Genomic DNA, 24,603 nt, shown 5'->3' on the forward strand with positions numbered 1-24,603 from the left:
CTCTGCTCTACCTTTTTAGAGCCAAATGTCAGTAGAAACTGTTGTGTTCTCCTTAATTTGATGTGCTCCTATAATGTGGAGAAGAATCTGGTTTCATGTCAATGGATTGATATTTAGAACATTTGTTCACACAAATTAGTGACAAACAGTCAGTAAATTGGTGAAATGTCTTCTGTAGAGATATCATGGTTATTTCTTGAAAGCTCTCATACTGCCTACACTTCTGGCATTTTTGAGCATCGCTAGTTTTATGGAAACAAGCTTCTCCAGATGTTGTAGACTCATAGAATCATAGAATGGTTTGGGTTGGAAGAGACCTTCAAGATCATCTAGTTCCAAGTCCCCTGCCATGGGCAGAGACACCTTCCGCTAGACCAGGTTGTTCAAAGCTTCATCCAACCTGGCCTTGGATCTATCTACCAATGTCTCTGAGCACTAAAATTAATAAATAGATGAAACTTGAAAAAAATTTTCAGATTGCAGGATCAACAATTCTAAATTTAAATATGCCTGCAGAGCTTTAACAGAAATATTCTATAGAAAAAAGAAACTCATCTAAACAAAGCGAATGCCTTTCTCCTAACTCCTAGTCCAGTACAGCTGCTTCTTGCCAGAACAGAGTTTGCTTGTATGGGCTACTGGGATTATTCCCTGTGCTTCCAAATCTCTCTCTTGTTTAAAGGAGAGACAATAACGTTACAGCATATTAATGTTACCTTTTTTTTAAAAAAAAAAAAAAAAGCTAAATAGTGTTATCTTTCGGACCAATTAAAAATATGCAACAAATGGCACAAAATTTATTTAAAACTCAGAAATAGAAGTTATTTTTAAGGGAATTGTTCAATTCTGTTGAAATCAAATGCATAACTCTTAATGATGTCACGAGTATTTTCTACTCCCTGAGAGCACTAAAATAAAGCATTACATGTGTTTATGAAGTACAGAACATTTTTTTTTGTGCCAGATTGTTGTTAGTTCTTGTGGGGATACAGAAGGGTAAAGTCTGATTCCAGATGTTCTGTGAATTCCAGGCATAATCCGTAACGATAAAATGAAAAGGGGCAATGACAGTAGGAAGCACTAGCACATGTGGTCAAGGAGATGATCACCAGTCCATAACAAACAGACATAATTTTCACCACCTGAAGTTGCCAACAAGTTACCCAAAGAAACAGAATGAAACTGCCTGCTTAATCTGTAGCATAAAACACTTCAAGTAATTCTCAGGTAACCGAGAAGATTTTATCTTCTGGTTTCCATGCTGAATTAGGGACTTTGTCTCAGACAGTACTGATAAAACTGCTTAGATATAAATATAGATATGGATATAGATATGTTTTTTTCCATTCATGGATAAAATGGGCTTTACTTTCTTAGGCCAAACAGCTTGTATTAATGTGACCCTGGAGAATTCATCTGCAGAAAAAGAGAACATGAAACCAATGAAATGAAGAGAGGCCACCATGTTATTTTTAACTATGTTGCTGTAAGAATGAGTGTGACCACAGTAATGCTGCTTAAGACACTATGCCAAGATGCAGCATAATGCCTATTTAGAATCCCATTGAGAATAATGTAAAATAATGTGCAGAATTTATTTGTAAAGGACTTGATGTAAGATATACCAAGAATTATTATAATTTAAAAAGTTTAAGGAAAAAGTGTTAGAAGTGAGACATTTCAGAACACAGAAGTCTGCCAAAGGAGAAGAGAAAGAGCAAAAGCAATTAACCAAGGCATTAAAGGGTTTGAAAAGATGTGTACAAGAACCAGGGGAAAATTTCTTTTCTAGAAGGACTTTTCACAGGTAACTGGAGTGCAGCTTCAGCTGACAATCGAAATCTCAGTGGAGGAAGTATGTGAATCAAACTGAGACGCTCAAGTACAGTAAATTATCACTACCATATGGCATCCTTCTGAGGATTCTGAAGTAAATAAAGTGTGAAATAACAGTCATACACCATTGCGGGAAATGTTGCTGCAAGGTTTTCTTCAATATTCAAAAAAATGTTAATATAGCTTGTGTATTTTCTTTAAATTTGGAGGACCAAGGGATAATCCCCAAACCCTGAAAAAATGTTAAATCTCCCAGCAGTCCTAGAAAATAAGATGAAAATGCTCTAAAAGAGCTACTACTTTATCTTGCTGTACCTTACTTTAACTTAGATTAAAAAGTGAATGTAATTTAAAGTTAGCATAGCATATATTAACTGGATTAATTTAACTAGCATGGGTTAACTGAGCTGTTAACTAGCTTGCTTATCTAAAGTCTTGCTTTCTAAAAAGAGTGTCATTATGGCTTCTGCACATGTTGGAATTGCTCGGGTTTTTTTAATAGAAGTGGTTACTCTCCAAAGCCTGCAGCAGAGGACAGTCATGTCTCTCATTATGAATTTGGGAGAATCAGCAATGTAACAGACAATAGTGCCATTATCACTTCCAAGGAGGAGGAGGAGGAAGAGAGAGAGAGATTAAAAGCAAAAATAATAGTTTAGCCTGTAACAGGCTTCTCTACAGGTGACAGCAACCACTGTAGCTCACCTTGTGCCAGAGAGTGCCATCTAAACATCAGCTGTTTTTTCTGTTTCAGACTTTTAGCAACTTTCTCTCCCACTCCTTTAAGCAGCCTCGAACTTCAACTTGCTGCTGCATGTAAGGGGCAGGGGAACAACTTTGTGGGCTTCCCTGAAAAGCATAATTTGATTTTGAGTCAAGTTGGCACCTTTTCAAAATACATTTAAGTAGTTGATATCTTATGCTTGGGGTTTTTATTAGTCTGGAGTTTGCCAACTTTATTTTTAATTTTATCATTTTCTTCTGAGGCAATGGGTGGCATTATCGTGCTAACTAAGTGTTAGATATTATTAATTTTGCATGTGTTTTCCACTTCATACACATTTCTGACATTTTCTGGGATTGCCTCTCCTCTTTTTGATTTGGAAACAGAACAGGAAAATCAAGACATTTCTTCAGGAAGCATTCACTGATAGGTAGGCTCAACTGAGGTTTCCTACAGCAAATAATAGTTGGCAGATTAATAGTGAGACAGAATTTGGCCACTGCTATCCTTATTTGGTAGCAGGAGTAGTTACAGGTGGGTGCGTAGCCACCATGCAGCTCCTACATGGCTGCTGCTTCCTTTTATAGGGATGACTTCCACAGAAATCAGTGCTTAAGGTTAATGTCTGTTTCTCAAAGAGGTGACAAACAACTCTTTATTGAGCAAATCAACCATCTCTTGATTTAAATTTTCAGGTGAGACGGAGGAAAATTTGTGTTGAAGGTACACCCCTAATTTATTTAAAACCTTAATTGGTGGTATTGGGTGCATTGATGGCCCAAAAAAAGAGATAAAGGAAGTTCTGTGATTCTGAGACATGGATCGTACTGGTTACTTTTACATTAGTCAGATCATTGTGGTATCTGGATATTCAGCTCTTGCTTAAGACAAATCTTCTGTTGCAGTATGCTTTAAGTCTATATGAAGGGCATAGACCCTAATACTTTCGTTTTCTCGACTTTCCTTTTTTCCTGGGCTTCTTGTTCTGGCATAGAAAATCTTACATAGTAATATACTGCTGTAAGAAACAGAAGAGTTTGGAGCTGTTGAAAGTGGTTGACCATCTGTTGTCCTATTCTGTTCATTTATTAAAAATAATTGTCAGTTGTGTATTATCTTCCTGCATATTCTTGTGCTGTCCTGAACAGGAGCTTCATCTTTAGCCAGTAGAATCTGTTTGGTAATTGTCAGAATACTAAAGATGACCTGGTGAGCAGCTCTAATTTCTTAACAAGTCCATGTTTTCATCTAAGACCCATCTTCAAGGGAGTACAGTGGTCTCAAATGGAACAGCATACTCCATCATGTGTATGCTTGTTCGGTAGAGTCAAGTCATCAAAGACTCATTCTTAAAGCAGTGTTCTGCTTTAACATTGTCTGTTCCACAACTGATGAAAATACTTTTCAGGGGATTTATTTTTCATATGGTTAAAGGCTGGACCAACTGCATCCTCCTAAAGTTTTAATTGTAGCATTAAGTTCTCATTACAGGATGTCTTCAAAAGACATAGCTAACAGTTTTACTTGACTGAATAGCACAGGAGGTTCTGTGAACATTCATGACACTATACAGTGAAGTGACACTTTGTCAGAGGTTGCTGCACTGAACAATGACTTCCCCAAATAGAAAAAATATTGATTGTGTTTGGCCGTTTGAGCCTTCTTGCAGCATCAAACAACAATGAAATTGAACTTACCCAGTATTCTTGTCAGAAATTTTATAGTTCATTGTACAAACTAATGTAAAATATTTAGATCAGAATGTAGTAACGGCTAAGTTAACAGACTTGGGCACCAGTTGGGATTTACAGATAGAATTTACAGAAGTCTTTTCTGTAGATGAAACTGTGGTTGGGCATGTAGGGAAGATCTTTTTCTCCACATATCCTAGGTTATGTAGCCTTTCAGCTAGCCTCTAAGATAGTATGTATATTATTTGAAATATGGAGTAGCGTTAAGAGATCCAAAGGGAAGGATGTGGTTCCCATTGTGAAGGCTGCCACTACTGAAACTGTGGATTTCAACCTTCTTCTTGATTGTAGTCTTGAAAGCGAGAAGGAAAGAGATTTTCCTGTAACACTGAGAGTGTATCTCAGTTCTTCATGGTTTCATAACTCCTCAGTTTCTCCAGTACAGATGAGTGAGTGCAAACTCTTGATGCCAACAATTAGAGCCAAATTCACAGTCCTGCTTTGGAAGGTCTGAGTTGCTGCTGATTTGCCGGGTCCCACAGAGAGGATGTGAAAGAAAATTTTCTTCAGAAATATTTATGAAATTATTTTGGTTTTCTGCATTATAAAAATGAATATAGCAAAGATGGTGTTTGTCACAGAGAACTGATGCAGAAACGTTTTGACAGAATGATCAGATCAGCAGTGCTTGCATGTGTAGAAGGTGGGCATTTGGGTTTGTAAATCAGTTGTTTCCTCAGATAATAATCCCAGTGATCACAGGAATATTAGTGAGCATCTGAGTATACAAGACAGAAGAAAGTTAATCAGTATGTTGTACTTCTTACTTTAAAGACTCCTAAAGGTTTTTCAATTGCTTTTGAAAATTAAACATTAGTATGAAATTTCAATACATAACACTGTAAGAAATGCATTACTACTTTAGTGTCATCTATCTTCAGTTTAGTTTCATCTAACTTTAGTTTTCAAGTGGATTAAAGTTATAGCCCTCAGTATAATGCACTACAAAATTCCAGTCATAAGAAAATAGAAAAGGATGGCACAATTTAATAGAGAAGTACAAGTGAAAAGTTATTTGAATGTAAATGGTACACAATGGAGAAAAAGAGGAAAATTTATTTTTTTAATCTCCTGATTACTTGCCACTGCTCAGTAGTATCACCCCAGTTAGCATCTAATTCAGTTCTCTAATGTAGCAGAACCTATTTGGGTCAGAAGAGAGAGAAGGTAACTTCTGTATTTTTTCAGAAGGAAGGAACATGGGGCTTGAAGCATGATTCATATGGAAAAATTTTCATGTCTATTTATATTAACATAATTTGGTGCAACAGTACCATGTGATGATCTTACATCCCTGAAATGGTGTCTTCCCATTTTCACCTGGAAGAAAAAAATACAGACTTAAAAAGTTTAAACTACAGTTGTTTTTTTTTTATAAAGTTGATCTAAACAAAACTCTTTGGAACAGTGCATTGCCAAGTTGAAAGTAAGTTAACGAAATGCTTTATTAAACTGTTCTCAAATTTTTAGCAGAGCTGTCCTTTCACTCCTAAAAAGCCTAAAGTCCAAATACCTCAGTGTATTACGATGAGGACAACTATTCTCATAGTTCAGGCATAGAACAGAATTAAATCTTAGCCTGAGAATGCTGACCTTTCTGCATTTAGGAAGCCTAAGGAGCGTGGATTGCTATTTTGGAGGATTATTAAAATAGTAATAATTTCATATATTCTGTATTCTCACAGGTATGTTTTCCATAATCTCCCTTTCATCAAAATGTCATCCAATTTTTATATTAGGTAAACGTTTCTTCCTTTTTAGCTTCCAGGTGAGGCTTGTATTCATAGTTTTCAGTTAGTAACACTTACCCCTGAATAGAGAGGTTTTCATAAATGTCGACATAGTCCCCTGAGTCTGATGCACTTAAATCATTAGTAAACAACTACAGCTTCAGGACAGCAACTGAGTGCAAGGCAAGACTTCAAACTTGGGCCAAGTTTTCTGAAAGAAAAAAATCCCAGATAGGTAAAGACTTCCAAGCTTTTCACAAAACCCATGATTTGTACAAACCTCCTCTACAAGCCAAGTAGAAGAGCCCGTGTGTTCTTCCTCAGCAGAGAGAGAGGTCAGATAGAAAGGATGCAGGGAAGTAGCCCACTCCTCTGGCCTTGTCCTAAGAATGTTTTATGAAGGTAAGGGATCTTTGGGGTTTCTAAGTTTCAGTAGTTATTACCAGTACTGGGACACCATTTTGAACCAGGGTTAGATTTCAAGACCTGGGATCCAGCTTCAGTTCAGCTGTCTGTGATCTTCTGTATCTGGGAGTCATCTAAGCTCCATTTACAGTTAATGGAGAGAAGAGAGAGGCAGTTCAAGGGTGCAATTCATCTCAGCTGGTTTAGACATCTGTGTATGGATGAGATGGCTCATTCCTTAGAAATGCCCATTTATCTTAATGTCAACAATATCCATGTAACACCTTTCCTAGTTAGTGTTGGAATAAAAAATATTTAATCCATCATAGATGGACAGACTTGTAAATGTGGAAATGTTACTGTTGCTTTCATTCTGCTTAATCAAGGAGGATTTTACATAAAGACACTACCTTTTGTAATTATAAATCATAGCTCTTTTGGCACTGATAACATTTTCTTAAACAATGTTTAATTATCGTTCATGTTGCTTTGTTTGAATTATCTCTCTCAATGAATTCTGCTCAGGATAGTTTTAGTAAATGGGCTCTTTCTGAGTAATAAATGTGTTTGAAATTTGTGTGTATGTAAGAATTACTAATAAGTACTATATGTTGTCCACCTCTAATAATGTAGTTAAGATGCTGAGTCCCTAGTTTTTGATTCAGTAATTAAGCAGTCTATTTGCCACATGAAAACTACTACAGAAGTGGTTTTGAGGGTGGTATAACTGTGTGCTTCAAAAGAAATTCATGATAGTTTTCTAAGGTGTGATTTATTAATTTTTCTGTGATAGCATGAGACTTTCCATCTTGTTCTGTTCTTATTGCCTAATTTAGACCAAACTCACCAGTGTAAAGCAGATTTACTATGTATTCTAAGTAGTTTTTAAAGGAATTTTTATTTCTGTATTTTTTTTGTCTAAACACACACTCCAAAGCTTGTGAAATTTTATTTGTTGGAAGTATATTCACATATATTCTATATTTTGCATTCTATGTTCTAATTACACTCCACTCATAATAATATGGAGTGCCTTTATTTGTCTGCCTCTACATTCCTTCCAAGAAAAAGTGTTCAGTATTTCAGCATCCCTAGTGACTTTAATGCTTGCTCCAACTTTCAGTAGTCCTATTACATCCGCTTATTTTAATAAACAAGCATTTCTAATTTCTTGCTTAATTACTTGTGCTTCTGGCATTGGTTTATGAATTATTAAATAATCTATTCTCAATATGGCCCCTATTAACTTCCATAAGACCTGTCATGAAAATTACTGTTGTATAATATTATAACTTCCAGACCTTTTGCTTTTATTCTGTTATCTCTAAGAGTCAAGTCTGATAAACTTGTAGAAGAGTGGTTGTCCTGTTTATCTGGAAGCCAGCAGAACCACATTACCTTCGGTTTTGTAGAGGGTATCACGCTCTGAAGGAACCAGAAATACATTTTGTGTGTATTTTCTTCTGCAGTGTTGTTCATCAGTGCCCCTGAAATCTTCATGTGAACTGCTGTTATTTCTTATAGCATATATCATTAGCTTCCAATCCTTGCCTACTATCTTTGAGATCCTTTCTGGCTTTGCAATGCATTATGCAAATACCGTACTGCTGAATTGTGTGTTTACTTGTCTTAGCACCCAGTCTATTGAAGAAAGTTTGTTTCTTCAGACTGCTCAAAGTCCTATTGAACTTGTGCATGTCCTTAACATGCTTGTCGATTAAGCAGAACTTAATTTGTTCATACTTCGTCATTGTGCAGATCCGTTTCTTATTCCTAAGTAAATTTTTATTTCACTTAATATGCTGGCATCTTCAAATATCTGATAGCAAGAGATCCACCTCTTGATGAGGTGGCCTAATTCTATCTTTTTGCTGCAGAGAAATCACCTTCAAACTTGGAACTGTTCGAAGTTCAAGTCAGCTTAAAAAACTTCGTGAACGTCCCCCCTACCACAAAACCCCTAAATTCCTATTAATTCTTTTTTACCCATAAATATTAGGTTTAACATCAGAGTTCATGATTATGTTTAACTTCTATTAACAAAAAACATGAGCAGGAAAATTTTCTACTTCAGAGAATTTGGGGAGAAATAAGAGCATTTTATATGTGTTTATATTTATAAACTTTATAAGGGTTTATGTTTAAATATGTATGATCTGCGTGGTGATCATGTATATGTGGGTTTTATGTGAAGTCATATTTACCATGTTGCCATTCCAGGCAGAAAGGAGGAAAATTAGCATTTTTTAACTGGGAGATGTAGTTACTGTTGTAAAAAATAAACCAATGCAGTATCCTATTTTTGTTCTATTATTATTAGTCTTATTATTACTGTATTCCAAAACACTGAGTCTGAAACACTCAGACACTTCTTGCAGGGAAGGGTAATGTTGGTTGCATTTGTTTCCAGGTTAGATCTATATGCTTCAGTGAAAAAAATCATATTTTTCTTGAAAGCCCATATTCACAGTTTTCCCAAGCAAAAGGCCAATATTCCATGATCTCTTCTTTCCTTCCTCTCACCATGAGAACCAGACCACAATATGTGATTTTTTAAAATAGATCTTATTTCTGTTGAACAAAAAAGGAAATCCCACTCATCTCTGACTTTATTTCTCCTTTACACAAAAAGGTATATTTTGGGATTTAATTTTCCTGTGATATTCTTTCATAATAGCTAAGATAATATTTTAATGTTTCCTGTTGGTTTATCTATGCTTTATCTTTTGTTTTGCGTTTTCTCTCTGCTCAAAATAAGGTTCTATCTCTTTCATTTTTGTAATCCCAAATTATGTGTGTGCCAATGAAAGTATATCTCAATTTTCCTCTGTATCTAAGGGCAATGACAAGTACCAGTATTTAGTATTACACAATTTCTCTTCTCCAGATACAATATTTCTTGAAATTAAGTTTCGCTTAGTGCTTGTAAGCCTCTAAATGTCAGTAATGTGTTTGTTTCATTGGAATGAAAATAGGGATAATTATGTTTGCTTGTAATGCATCATATATGGTGAGAACTGTCTTTACTAATCCCAGAAATTGTAATCTGTCCTTTGCAATTACTCATGATTTATATTTTGTCCATGCAGTAAGGAAATATTTTTTTTCTTACAATTCATGCATTTGTTTTGTACACATATGTTTCTATCTCTGCACTGAAACTCCTACAGTACAACATTTTAAAGTACACAGTATAAATCTCAGCAGCAGGAAATCTTAGTAAAATATCTGACTGTGTAATCCATCTGGTCTGACCAGTTCTCATTCATTAGGAGTCTCTTATGATCAACATCTGGTAGGATTAGACTGCCCTGAACAACAAGGATTTAGCTTGCAGTACTTACATGCAGCTTTAGTGAACCAAAAGGTCATCAGAAATATCTGTTAAAAGCAAAGTAGTATGATTAATCTAAAAATTATTAAATTTATTTTGTAACTGGCAGAGTTAGGATTAAATGAACGAACTGTGCCTTTAAATCTATAATCTGAAACCTAGATTGAACCATCAATCAGTAGAGTCCCTTGAATCCAAACTTGTCAGTGGATTGACAATTCATCAGGAATATTTCCTTTCTTTACTATTTTCCTGGGAAAAAGGGATAAAATTAGCTTGATAAAAATGAACTATTGTGGGAAAATGGATGCTAGCTATTTACTACTGGTGAGCAGGTGCTTGCACTAATAATTCCACTGAAGTAAGCGATATCTATTCGCTTAAACCAAAATCAATACGCTTTTGTAACCTTGTGAGATAAAGGATCATTTATATACTGTACGCAGAGAATTGTTGTACGTGGATCATATAGGAAGTAAAAAACATACCAACATCCGAAAGGCAGTGTCAGGGCCCTGAGAGCATCAAAAGCCCTTTCTGCCTCTGACTGGCTCCCCTTGAGGCTCTCCCCACCCCACCCACGACCCAGGACCCAGTTTCAGCACAGCCCAGCACTACTGGTCCCTGCCTCAGCGATGCTGTGGGAGTGCTGATCTCTCTCCATCACAGCCATGCCTGACATGGACCCTGATGGTTTGGACCCATCTCCTGGCTTGTCCTCAGACTTGTCTTGTTGGTACAGACCTTCTCAGCAATCACGGGACTGGTCTGACCCTGGTTGTTCTCGCCAGACCAAATTCCAGACCCGTGATGGACTTCCTAGCTTTACGCTGGACCTGCCTTATCCTGTGAACGTACCTGGAGGTCTGGCCTCATGGCTGAAATTGTCTGTTTTCTCCGAGCCTGTCTGGCTCCCCTCGCTGGGATGCTGGCTGATGAGGTCCCTGCTCCGGTGGCTGTGTTGCTGCTCTCGCGTCCCCCTTCCTTAGGGAGCAGCTGGCCAGTGCCGCTCTCCAACATTCTCTTCCTGTCCTTAAAGCTAAATCCATCCTTCCTGATACAGACCATAGTGTTGTAATTTGGTCCTGTCTAGACTAATTTTTTTTTTTTTTTAAAGCCCATTTAGTCATTCTTTCTGCTCTTTCAATTTGCTGGAGATGAAAGAAATTTGTTTCTTCCTTGGCAATGCAAGTTGTTGGCTCCTCAAAACCCCTGTATTTCTTCCTTCACAGGTGCAGGGTCAGGGACTTTGTTGTTTGCCTCTCAAACACCACTGAATTTGATACAACAGCTATGAGGTAGGCAAGTATTGCTGCCGTCTACTTCACAGAAGAAAAGATACAGCCAGACTTGGTGGCAAACTTCAAAATCTTATTTCGGTCACATGAGCTATATCACAGAGCAGCTCTGGCAGAACGAAGGGTAAAAGCCAGTTCTCTTGCATCCCATCTCCTCTTGTGCCTCAAGCACAAAGGCCATCCTTTTCTTGCTGCAGCTGTGCCCCTTACTCATGATATAAACCCTTCATTGTTTGGAGCATGCTGCTGGTAATGCATATTTGCATCACAGTAGTTTTTGAAGTTGACCACACATAGGTCTATCAAACATGTAATATGGTGAAATACTGATTTCATCTGGCTTTGTATGCAGAGCAATGTAAAAGCGTTTGTTTTTCTTCTGTAAGTGAAGGACTAGAGTCTCTAAGCAGGTTTATCTCTTCCAGGTTTATTGATGGTCAGATCTGGTAATGCCTGTTTTGGGAACATGAAATTGGTGTCTTTAAAGTACATAAAATTCATATAAAAAGACATCGAGCTACAACTGTATTAAATCGTTAACAAAGGAATAAAACCACATGGAATTATACTACTTCTGTATTGTAAGTCAGTGCAAGATTTACTTAGGAACTGCAGATCCCCACCAGAGCTTAGTGCACTTTTGTTGCAACTTTCTACAGCAGTTTCCTCCAGTTGAAATTATCCTTTTCTACACAATGAAGAAGCAGAAGTATAGTATTTTACAATTTTCATTACTCAGAGTTGGTAGAATTACAATTACTACTCAGCTCTAAAACTGCATGTACTGATGATGATACGCTTTCCAGGACTGCAAGCATCTGTGAAAACAAAACATGCAGCATTTTGTATTCCGAGTTTCACAAATTTAACTAAAATTTGCAACATTTGCTACAGGAAATGGCAGCTCTAGAACTGGAGGGGAGGCTTTGTGAATTCTGATGTTGAACCCAAACCTAAATCAGAAGATTCTGTAGTTAAATTTATTTTAAAGGAGTGAAGAACTTCTGTAAGAAGAAAAACGCAAGTTTCAATTCTGTGAGATATTTAGAATGTTTAGAAAGAAAGAAAAGAACGTGAGGATGGTGACAAAAAAAAAGTATGGACACAGGAAGCAAAGACTGGAAAATGTAGTGGAAATACCTTCAGACCAGACAGAAGATATTTGCCAGACTAGTGGTCATAGCACTGAAAGGGGAAAAAAAAAAAAAAAAAAAGTCTTCCAGAAAAGCAATGTAAACCTTGTAAATTCTTATAAAGCTTCTAATATCTTGTGATAATAGGAAAGAAACACCTTTCTTTTGGCAAACTCTCCACAACAGATGCATCTGAAAAGCATCCAATATCTGATTGTGGCAGGGAAGAGAAATGGTTTCCAGCTTCTCTGGCACCAAGTTTAATAATGTGTGTCTTTTGGGAGGATAATCAGTAGCTCAATGAAAAGTCTAAGAGCTCTGAAAGCCACAGAGTATTGAGCTTCTAACAGATGAGGCAGGGGGTGTCAAAGAAATTTCTCAGTGGCTGAATTTAAATAAGTGTTTCTCAGAAAAATAATTCATATGCAATTGAATACCTCAATTGCAGTGTTCGTGAATGAGTTCTGAAGGGAAGGAATCACAGCAAGTCAGTAAACAGTCTGAAGTCTAATCAAGTGCCAGCCTTATGCCCTCCACTGAAGCCCATCTATAAGTGTTAGACTACTTTAATAATATTTAATGTGCATTTTTTATCATTCTTCTTGTGTTAATAATGGGCTAATTTGACTAAATGGTATTTGGTGAATCAGCTGTTTTCTACTCAGATCAGCTAAGTAATGTTAACCTAGTTTCTCTGAGATGAAAAGAATTACTAGAAAAGGCTTCAGAAAAAAAAAATCAAGAAAATATCAGAAAAGCTGATAACTGACCTGCAACTAGGAAATTTCTTGTTTCACAGAAGAAGGTAGGACAGTATGGGGTAGAAGGATGTGACAAGCTGTATGCTTTTGGAAGGTACAGTTCTGTTAGCTAAGGAAAATTTTTGGTTTTTTATGTAACGTAGGATAGTTTTAGTGAACTTTCATACCAGGTAGAAGGATTTTGGACATTAGCTAAGCTATAATCAAGAGAGGTCTATTTTCTTTTGTTATCACTGATAGTTTGCTTCAGAAAAGCAATTTTTCTTTCTGTCAAGAAAGACCTTTGTCATAAGGAGCAGTTAATGGTGTTGCTGGAGCTAAAGAATCAATCATTCATTTTGCTAGTATACTAGCAGAAAAAGGAGTTACTACTGATCATTTTTGTCTGTGAATACATTTTCACAGAATGCACTTGAAAACTGATTATAGCATCACAAAAAGATGAAGAATATAGCTCAAATTTTGTCTTAGTAATTTTAAAGCATGGCTAAAAGGGATAAGATGAAGCAGAGGCCATGAAAGAAGTAATTAAGGCAGCCAGTATAGTAATGATTTTCAGGAAATACTTCATTAGTTAACCAAGAAACTTGGCAAAAGCAACTTAAAGGGAAGAGCAAAAAGGTGGAATGCTGTGTAAGGATCAATTAATGCAAATGCTACATTGCAGAATCCAAATTATGCTTCTTTGTCTTGAAGAAATTTGCAAAAGTACAAAAAAGTTTTGATGTTCCTCTTTTTTAACAAAAACTGTGTTGCTATCTGAAAAAGTTAAGCAACATACCAAAAAAGTGTATTAATTGCATGGTAAACATAAAAGCATGAAATACACCCAACAGAGCCACTAACATGCATAGATTAGGAGGATGCTCACAGACATATATTAAAGATAGGCTGAAGGATTACTGAAGACATGAGTTTGTCTTAAAAGTAAAGCTGCCAGCAGAACGCACAAGTCGCACCTGTGACCTTTCATGTCTCATTATATCCTCTTCATTTTACTGTATACTTGGGCTTGAGTGTGACAGACTTTCAACCGAGGAAATTTGGCAATAGCTGGGTCTTATTTTTGCATGGATAAAATGTCTTCTCATTCTATAAACTTTATTATTATTTCAATTCAAATAAAGAAGTTCCTACTCCTGAAGGACCGATACCACTTCCTTTTCTTTACTTGACCATGTCACTGTGTATCAAATGTTTTCAGGTTGTTTTGAATCGACTGTGCTTCTTTCTCAAAGGCCATCAAAGAAAAGGAGAGTTAGGAGGAAGATTTAAAATATGTAATTCCAATGACTGCTACAGAGAGAACTTGGAAACTATCTGCATATGATTTATAGTCTTCTAAATTTTCCTGTTTAATATCACATATACTTCTCTTCCATATATTGCGTTTGCATTTAAGATATGTTTTATACTATGATTTGCTTCTCCTATTTCTATCATAACAAACAAATAAAAAAGAAAATCAATGCAATGAATGTGATCATAATTTTATCAAATTAAAATCAGTGCTACTCTCTTAATTTCAGTATATGACAACATTATATCCAGCTAAAATTACTTTTTGCTCATCTATTAGGAATAGCAATGTGAAACTCTTTTTGCAGTTATGCGGCTGGAGGAAAACCAGCAGCAATTAAGAAGGAAAACCTTTTAGTAGTTATATAGAAAAAAAAAACGTTAAATCTGTAAACCAGATTGCTTTGTGTGTTATCTGGCTTCTTTGTGCTACTAGGCAGCTCAAAGAGGACAGAGTCTCACCACTATAAATAAAAGACATGTGAGAAAATCTGTTGATAGGTGGTTGCTTGTGTCATCTTCAAGCAAACCATACCACTCACTGCCCTGTGCAGCGAAATGCATGCTCTGAGAAAGGGGGAGCACACAGAGGAGTTCATTAAGCTTTACCAGTCCCTAACTGACGTAAGCTAAGCTCTGCTGATTCATGCTAGGACCAGCTACAGTGGTTTCAAACCAGCCCTCAGCACTGAGGAGATGTAAGAGTTTCCTCGATGAGCCTTTTTCCTTTTATGTAGTCTCAAACATCACTTTGGCTACAAGAAAACTTTTGATCTTAGCAGCACTGGAAATACACAAGAATTGTCCATCCCTGTGATGCAAAGTGGGATCCCCCTGTGAACTTTTTGTCACAGATAGTAAAGCTCTTTACGTAGTATTCCTGTTGATAGTAGATTGTGGTAGTAAAAGAATAGTGTCTTGATCAGATTTTAGGCAAAATTTTTAAAAAAATGTGGATGCATATATCATCATCAAGATCATTCTTTGTCATTACAGTAATGAATATAGTCCATCTGCTTCCCTCTCACTGAGTTTCAATTCACTAGTTTGCCTTTTTCTCAACTTCTGACAGGTGAGGAATGATCTGACTGGTGTCCTGTATGGTGAAGACATCGAAATTTCAGATACTGAGAGTTTCTCCAATGATCCTTGCACAAGTGTAAAGAAGCTTAAGGTATGTGCTGCTGCTTGAGGAATAACGAGAAAGTGGTGATTATGTCATGGCATTTGATTTTTTTTTTTTTTTTTTTGCTATGAAGAAGGATAATAAAAATTTGCATAAGAATGACATACTGCTACATTCCATTATATAGTAAGGTTAACAAATGGCATTTTGAGGACCTAGTCCTGCTTAAGTCAATGAATGTTCATGAATATAGTAAATATTTTTATAGTTCCTGATAAGAACACAAAGTAAAGCAAGTTAGTAGTGATAGGACAAGGGGCAATGGATTTAAACTGAAAGGGGAGATTTAGATTAGATAGAAGGAAGAAGTTTTTCACTCTGAGGGTAGTGAGGCACTGGAACAGGTTGCCCAGAGAAGTTGTAGATGCCCCATCCCTTGAACTGTTCAAGGCCAGGTTGGATGAGGCTTTGGGCAACCTGGTGTAGTGGAGGGTTGGAACTAGATGATCTTTGAGGTCTTTTCCAACCCTAACCATTCTGTGATTATATGATTCTATAACTTATTGCTGGCTTAATGTTTGTACCTATAGCACCAGTCTTACTGATATACATGGGAAAGCTCTTGAGGTTTGGAACCAGAACCCTTTTAAGGTAAATTATCATGTAGCAAAAGCATTGAGCATCTTTCCATTAGCTTCATTACACGACTTAGATTGAACTCTTTGCTTATAATCATCTGCATTATTTCATATGAACCGTAGGAAAAAAAGGACAAATTAATTTGATAGCAGAATAATTTACCATCCTTCTCTTATTATAATGATTTATTAGGTTTGTGGCATCTCATGAAATTAAAACTATGTTTTATCATTACCATGTAGTACAACCAACAATAAACTAAATACAGGAGATGCAAATCTTAAACTGCATATGAACATGAAAAAATGATTAAAAAGCAAGACAAAGCACTTTTAAATGGTGAAGATCAAATTGTTAATGGCATAAAATATTTATGACACACAATCAAAGCCACAACCCTGCAAATACTTAAATACAGGTAAAACAGATTAAAAAAAAAACAACTAATAAACTGAATGGTATTCAAAAAATGAAATTAAACCAAGGATATCAACCTCTGTAAGAGTAGGCCACTACTGAAGATAACTGGAAAAGGTCTGAAGCATGGTAAACTAAGTGTGTTTTATTATTCTCACAGTCTAGAGATACAAGCTTGAAAGATTAAAGTACAGATAGGTAAAGATTATGTTTGTAGGAAGCCATTTGTGTCTGTACAGTCTAAACCTGTTTACATTTCCTATCTGGGGCTGAAGAGACTCCAGTATGTGTTGTCAGTAAAGTCCACATTTATGACAGGGTCTTTAATCCCTGGCATCAGAAAACTAACGATTCTGAAGGCAGAGCTATTTAAACCAATGGATGATGTAATAACAAGAAAAAATGCATATAAGCATGTATATTTAGCCTGAAGGTTAGAAGAAGCAATGACATTCCAGCCTTCCTGTATGTCAACAGCGCACAGTTTGATTTATAGGGAAGACCAGAAGACTATCAAGCAGTCACAGAATCATAGAACGGTTTGGTTTTGAAGGGACCTTAAAGATCATCTAGTTCCAACACCTCTGCCATGGGTGGAGACACCTTCCGCTAGACCAAGTTGCTCAAAGCCTCATCCATCCTGTCCTTGAACACTGCCAGGGATGGGGTATCTACAACTTCTCTGGGCAACCTGTTCCAGTACCTCACCACCCTCATAGTGAAGAATTTCTTCCTTAGATCTAATCAAAATCTGCCCTCTTTCAGTTAAAGCCATTGCCCCTTGTCCTATCACTACATGCTCTTGCAAAAAGCACCTCTCCAGCTTTATTGTAGGCCCCTTTAGGCCCTTTAGGTACTGGAAGACTACTGGAAGGTCTCCCAGAAGCCTTGTCTTCTCCAGGCTCAACAACCCCAACTGTCTCAATATGTCTTCATAGGAGAGGTGCTCCAGCCCTTGGATCATCTTCACGGCCCTCCTCTGGACTCACTCCAACAGCTCTATGTCCTTCTTGTGTTGGGGGCCCCAGAGCTGAACACAGTACTCCTGGTGGGGTCTCACAAGAGCAGAGTAGAGGGGCAGAATCATAGAATGGTTAGGGTTGGAAGGGACCTCAAAGATCATCTAGTTCCAACACCTCTGCCATGGGCAGGGGAACCCTCCACTACGCCAGGTTGCCCAAAGCCTCATCCAACCTGGCCTTGAACACTTCCAGGGATGGGGCATCTACAACTTCTCTGGGCAACCTGTTCCAGTACCTCAGCACCCTCAGAGTGAAAAATTTCTTCCTTATATCTGTCTAAATCTCCCCTCTTTCAGTTTAAATCCATTGCCCCTTGTCCTATCACTACATGCCCTTGTAAAAAGTCCCTCTCCAGCTTTCAGTCACCTCCCTCGACCTGCTGGCCATGCTTCTTTGGATGTGGCCCATGATACGGTTGGCTTTCTGGGCTGCAAGTTCACTCATGTTGAGCTTCTCCTCAACCAAAACCCCCAAGCCCTTCTCCTCAGGGCTGCTCTCAATCCATTCTCTGCCCAGCTCATACTTGTGCTTGGGATTGCCCCGACCCACGTGCAGGACCTTGCACTTGGCCTTGTTGAACTTCATTAGGTTTGCTCGGGCCCACCTCTTAAGGCTGTCAAGGTCCCTCTGGATGGCATCCCTTCCCTCCAGTGTGTCGACCACACCACACAGTTTGGTGTCATTGACAAACTTGCTGAGGGTGCACTTAATCCCACTGTCCGTGTTGCCAGCATTAGACAGTGCTGGCCTCAATACTGACCCCCAAGGAATGCCACTCGTCACTGGTCTCCACTTGAACATCGAGCCATTGACTGCAACCTTTTGAGTGCAACCATCTGTCCAATTCCTTAGGCACTGAGTGATCCATCCCTCAAATCCATGTCTCTCCAATTTAGAGACAAGGATGTCATGCGGGACAGTGTCAAATGCTTTGGACGAGTCCAGGTAGATGATGTCAGTTGCTCTTCTTTTATCCACCAATGCTCTAACCCCATCATAGAAGGCCACCAAGTATTTCAGGAAGGATTTTCCCTTAGCGAAGCCATGCTGACCGTCACCAATCACCTTCTGCTTCCAACTGTCTCGTATCTTGCACGTAGGACACAAAATATGGCAAGATATGAATTTCAATTCAATGAAACCATTTCCATCTAATTTCCCAAATACAATAGGTGTTTTAGATACTGACCAAACAAAATCTCTAACAGTCAAGTTAATTAAATTTTAAAATTTGGGGCCAGGAACAGGTTTGGATGTGGCCTCAGTCTAAGCGAGTGACATGCATCAGCCAGTTTTGCCAGCATGTTATGATGATGGGAGCTGACATCCTCTAGTTCACCTTCACCATCAGTCATTCTATAGCTAAGGATAGAGGCTTATCTGTAGTTCTTCAGGTGGATCCAGGTATTTAGAGGGCAAAACATGTGGACACATCTATTGACAAAGTTACCCAGCTTTGAGTAGATTTATTGATAACATCTTGACTGTCAGAAACATGGTGGAGAACATGACAGACTGTCTCAGCTATTCAATTTAGATATTTCATAAAGAGCCTGCCAAGACATTGACTTTTCCTGGCAGTTGAGATATTGTAGCAATCCTTCTCTGGAAAGCTGTGTAATACAACATCATGGTGTTATTCATTAGAAATGAGACAGATTAAAATCTGATCACAGAATGGAAGCTCTGCAGGACAAAAAAAAAAAAATAAATAGCTGCCTATTCTAGCATAATATGCATCACTCAAAAACTCTGAGAAGGCTAAAGAGTGCCTCGTATCTGAGGCTGTTAGAAATGGCAGTGGAAGAAACAAGTTGTTCTTCATCTCTCGGTGGAGCATCTCAGATGTTTTGATCTTCCCTGTCTTCCGGGTTTATACGACTCAGCTTTCAGTAATACCAAAGACACTTTATATTTAGCAGATGAATAATATCCTCACCTATAGAAAAGGAAGAAGGGAGCAAGAGAGTCATTCATTTTTGAGACTGTGCTATAGTCTTCATTTATAAAACATATTTTCATGGAAAGTCCACCACAACTGTCAGTAAATGAAATGTAACTGTTCATTTTCTTGTTTGAACTTTAGTCCATATGGGAACATATGTATTGCTTACCGAGGGGCAAAGCTTAAATGCTGATATTGCTACTCTGATCTCTGAGAAGAGTAAATATGACAGCTCACCATCTGGCAAATGGTCTAAACATTGGTCTTTTTATATAAGAGCAGTTTGGGGAGTTAACTTCCCTCTGGGATGTTTTTAATCACCTCATGGATCACCTGCCTAGTTCCAAGAATTAAAAACTCTTCTGTCAAACATGCTTTAGCACCATGCGAGCAATTTACAACTCTATGAGAAAGAGAAAGTACTTGATGCTTGCTGGGATCCAGTGGGTGACTTCTTTGATCTCTACAAGAGAGTTGCACTATGTTAACTTGCATCAGTCCCATCAGAGTTGATGTAAAGGAACAGTGCATCTTTGTCAGAAAACCATACTGGTTGATAGTCAGTTAGTAGTGTGACTGAAGGGAGAAAAAAATTATGCCCCAATAAGTGTCTGATGTATTTCTTTGCATGAGAGTATAATATGGATATATACCCTGACCCGCGAGCTCTGAAATGAACCCAGCTCTGATAAACTTCAGTGCAGGCTTCGCTATCCATCCAGATAAAATCTATGCAAGGAATTTGAGCTATGTGTAGTTGCATGAATTTGAAGCTTCAGTGTCTCTTATGCACAACAGAGCCAGCAGACCCAAGCCTGGCATCAAATGGATCCAGGCTTACTTACCATCTTGAATGAAATTCTTCAGGAACAAATCTGGGAAAAATGTGGAGAGGCATGCAGAGTTGGAGAGAAAGACATTTCCTGAGGAGTGTATCATTGCACAGAAAAAAAAAATGTAATGCGTGAAACTGGAAAAGCTATTGTACAGACTTTCCTAAATTAGTTTCTTCTACATGTGTTCTAATGTACGATTCTTTGGTTACATGATCGCACACTAATTTTTCTACTCTTTTTAACTGTAAGCCATAAAACCCCAGACACTGCATCTCACAGAATTGTAGTGGTATCTGTGTGGTTATAAACAGGAGGAATCTTTTACAATTTCCCATACATGACTAACCAACTAGAACTATATATATTCTTCATGATGCTACTTTTTGAAGCTGGACAAATTAAAATATATTCAGCCATATATTCACTGTCAGCTTGAGCCTGTGGTCCCATGCTCTCCGCTTAACCCAGCAACATCCCTGCCTCATACTGGATCTTAATCCCAGTCTGAAGTTCTCTGCTTATCCAATGCTATGTTCTGCCTCTTTGATTTCTCATCTCCCTCTGAATACCTTGTCTAGATTGTTGTTCCATTTTCTTCTGGGCTTACTTTCTGAGATTTCAGTTGTCCTAACAGTAGTTATTTCTCAAGCTTCCTATTTGCCATAATCTTGAAAAGTATTAATTCTCTTTCCCAAGCTCCTTATTCAATACTGGTTTCAGGCCTACTGACACCTCCCCAGCTGTTTGCTCCATCTTTGCCTAAAAAGTACTCATTACCTAAATTCCTTATTGGGTTTGCCTCTCCTTCCTGTGTGCCCTTTTTTTTTTTCACTGGATCCTACTTCCAATCACTTTATTTACTGACTCTCAACATTACCTTCTTGGATCCATCTCTGGCCAGCACCGAGCATATGTGGATTGTGATTTTCCCCACTTCTGAAAGGGTTAACACCTGGACAAATGTAGGGGAGAACTGAGGATTCATATTTCTGTCAGAGAAGCTTCTTTTTCTTAGCATATTGCACATAAAAAGACATGGAAAAGAATGTTATTAAGGTTATAACTTTTAAGTCTTTGGAAAAAAATCAGATTTCAACTTTCTTTTTCTGTAGTCTTCAATGGCATCATACTTTAAATGGAGGTCTCATGACATTGTTTAATAGGTGGCAGTAGAATGTGTCTTTTAATCTTCTTTAGTCAGTTTGTGGTTGCATAGCATCCAAATCTTTTAGTGAACACAGACACATTCATGTCCTCCTTCTGTACAGAGTTTTTCAAAAGCTACAATTTATATGTTAATATGGAAATTCATTAATTTAGGTGAAAGAACATTTGAGTATTGCATCTTGGCTCAATCACAGATCCAAAGGATGACAGAACATCAGGGATTATCAAGTTCCAGAGCCATAGCTGATCTTTGAACTTGGGTCATGAAGTTTTCCAGTTGTGCATCAGAGATCCTCGAGAACTTGGTACAGATGTGGTTCTCACACTTGCAGATTTCCTGCTCTGGCATCGAAAGCTCAGCTCATGCTGGAAGAGGAGATTCCTGCCTGACAGAAAATCCAGCTTCCCGGAGATTCTTGGTCAGATATTCAGAACTGGGATCTACTGACAGCTGGACAAATCAGCAAATAACACTCATTTGCTTGGGTGTCTGAACAAGAGCAGAATATATTTGAAAATAGGATTGACCGCCAATATTTGAATGGGGCTCTGCCATGCCTGGCATGAAAAATATTTTCAAGATGAGTTCCTTGAGTGCCTGTTTCCTTGCATGTCTATAGACAAAAGGGATTGTGGAGCCACATACTTGTGTAGCTGAATGTGCAAGATTTGGGTCTAAATGCTGTTGCCAAACTAATCACACAATGATATTAGTATAAGACAATCCTTGCAGACAGTAAGATTATTGAAATGGGATAGGATAGTTCTGGGGAAAAAAAAATAGTATTAGCATTACAGTTCTTGTAGCGCTTTACAGCAAAAAAATAGTCACTGTGGGAAATGCAGTCTGGTTTGTGAGATAATCAAGTGGAGGTAAGGTCTCAGGGCATGGCACCACATACTGTGCCTTGGGTTTGAAGGTCATCGCACAGCCAGTGGGCAGCGTTGCTGCACATGCACTATAGAGTTATGCTCTACACCCTGCCTATGGTTTCTGGTGCTCTGAAACTATGAGGCCACACATGTTCTGTTCTTTTAAAATTAGTTCTTGTCATGTTATGCAATGAAAAAGAATTCATTCCCTTCTAAGTTTAATAATTGAGTGCTGTGTCATTTATTTTTTAACTAAACTTTTCTACTCTTTTTTTCAAATATTAAATCTGCATTTTTATGTTCAGAGAGGTCAAGGGTTTCAGAGTTCCAAGAGGAATCAAAATTATTTTTAAATTGTGAAAAATAGGGATAATGGATGAGGGGGTTTTTTTCTGCATAATTCCTAAATCTATTTATTGTCCTTACAAAAACTGTAATACTATTGTTGTAATTTGTGTAATTTGTTTGTTTAGTTTCATGTGACCTTGTTAGATTGGTTTTAAAAGAATCTAATCTGCTTCAATAAGATTTACATTACTTTCTCAATCTATGGCTAAACATAAAAATAAAGAGAAGCTGATTTACTGAAAATGCACAGGTTCAGAATGAGCAAAGCATATTACCTACTTTCCAACTTTAACCATGCTACGTGATACTAATTTAATGCATTTGATTGCAGAAGCATTCTAGTATCTGTCTCCACTGTCCATCATAATATTTTCTGCTGAACAGGAAATAAACACTGAAAATATCTGAACTGAAAATCTTTGATAAATTGATTTAATTAAAACTGAAATGTTTTTCACCACTGAAATTCACACTGAATCATCTGTTTCTTTTTTCCTTGGAGAGGGAAACAGCTATTAGTAAATTCTAACTAAGAGTTTTATAAAAGAAAAGAAAAATTAGATTTGCTCAAGCTTTTGCTGAGAACCCAGCTTTTGTGTGAAATAAAAGGTAATATGAAGTCATAAAAAAGCTATCTGTTCTGCGTTTTATAGATGTTAGTAGCAATTTTTCACATGAGAAAAAAGCCAGCCCATTTCCTGAAGAAATGTTTTTCTGCATGTGCTCCTGAATTTAGGGATATTTTTTTAATATGTTTCTAAGTATGAAAATAAAATGATTGCTTTTTACTTCGGTCATAGATTCTTAAAGTGTGATTTTTTTTTTTTTTAAGTATAGAGGTTGGAGGAAGGAGGAGAGGAAGGACTGACAAAGTGTTATGGTGACTGTAGAGAAGATGTCGTAGGAGTAAAACCTTTAAAAATTACTAAAGCGGGCATAATATCAAAGCATTTTATCTCACAAATCTCCAGTCTCCCAACCTTACAGCATTAGTTCGTGTAAGCAGTGAAAAGCATATGTTTTCAGCAGGTTTTAATATGCAAAATTTTAAAAGAAGAAATCTTGCAAGAGATAAAAACAATATTTGATACTTCAGTGTTATTGAATATTCAACAAGATAAACATTACAGTTTTATTCTCATTAGTGCTATGGCTTAATCATTTTCTTCAAACACCTCAGCTGCTCTTTCTCGCAGTATTTCAAGTTCTTGAATTTATAGAAAATGCAATAGTTCTGAATTAATTTTGCTGTCTGCAGCTGTAATCTGTGCTAACTCTCTGCACAATTTGAATGGCCAGCTGAAGTGGTTTCTGGAAAGGCTGTGACTGTATTTAACTGCCACGTATTTTATTCAATCTGCAGGGTAATGACGTTCGGATAATCCTTGGCCAGTTTGATGAGGAAATGGCTGTGAAAGTTTTCTGCTGTGTAAGTAAATATATTTAATTGCATATCAGAATAAAGAATGCATTACATTTGAATAAAAATACATTTGAGCATAAACATTTCTTCATGGGGTTCAGCTCTGTCAAGATTTATATCCTCAAGAGAGGTTATACATGCTTAGCTTCATTTCTGTTTCATTAAAATACTTTTTACTTGACTTGAATTTAGATGTTGACTGCATGGTCAGCTGCTTCTTACTGCTTTCCTGTAGTGGAATTAAATGCCAAATCGAGCTTGAGCATTTCTCTTCATGTGAGATCCAGGGAAACCCTTGTAGATGTAGCAGCAGGTACAGAGTACTGCAAGATTTGGATCTTATCCAAGAGTTGTGTTTTGGTGGTATTGTCTGCATGTATGTGGTTTTGCATGTTTTGCTTTGAAAGAATAAGAAATTCAAGCAGTTCCGATATATGCTAACTAAACGATCCTAATAATTTCTTCTACTCACACTGTTGCTAATTGTACAGTTGTCATTCACTTCTGACTGCTATACTTTTTATATGAAAACAAGT

The 24,603-nt window shown here is 37.3% G+C and overlaps 1 protein-coding gene across 2 annotated transcripts in view; it reads left to right on the forward strand.

Annotated features, from left to right (window-relative positions):
- The window catches only part of GABBR2 (gamma-aminobutyric acid type B receptor subunit 2), a 505,163-nt gene that overhangs the window by 225,329 nt on the left and 255,231 nt on the right, over positions 1-24,603 (forward strand). For both annotated transcript variants that reach the window (XM_086609138.1, XM_086609140.1), the window contains exons 5-6: positions 15,344-15,445; positions 24,008-24,073. In XM_086609138.1, coding sequence (XP_086465264.1) covers positions 15,344-15,445; positions 24,008-24,073 — 168 coding nt within the window. The remainder of the gene's footprint in view (positions 1-15,343; positions 15,446-24,007; positions 24,074-24,603) is intronic.

Source organism: Tauraco erythrolophus, chromosome 3, assembly GCF_009769465.1.
Source record: "Tauraco erythrolophus isolate bTauEry1 chromosome 3, bTauEry1.pri, whole genome shotgun sequence".
NCBI lineage: Eukaryota > Metazoa > Chordata > Aves > Musophagiformes > Musophagidae > Tauraco > Tauraco erythrolophus.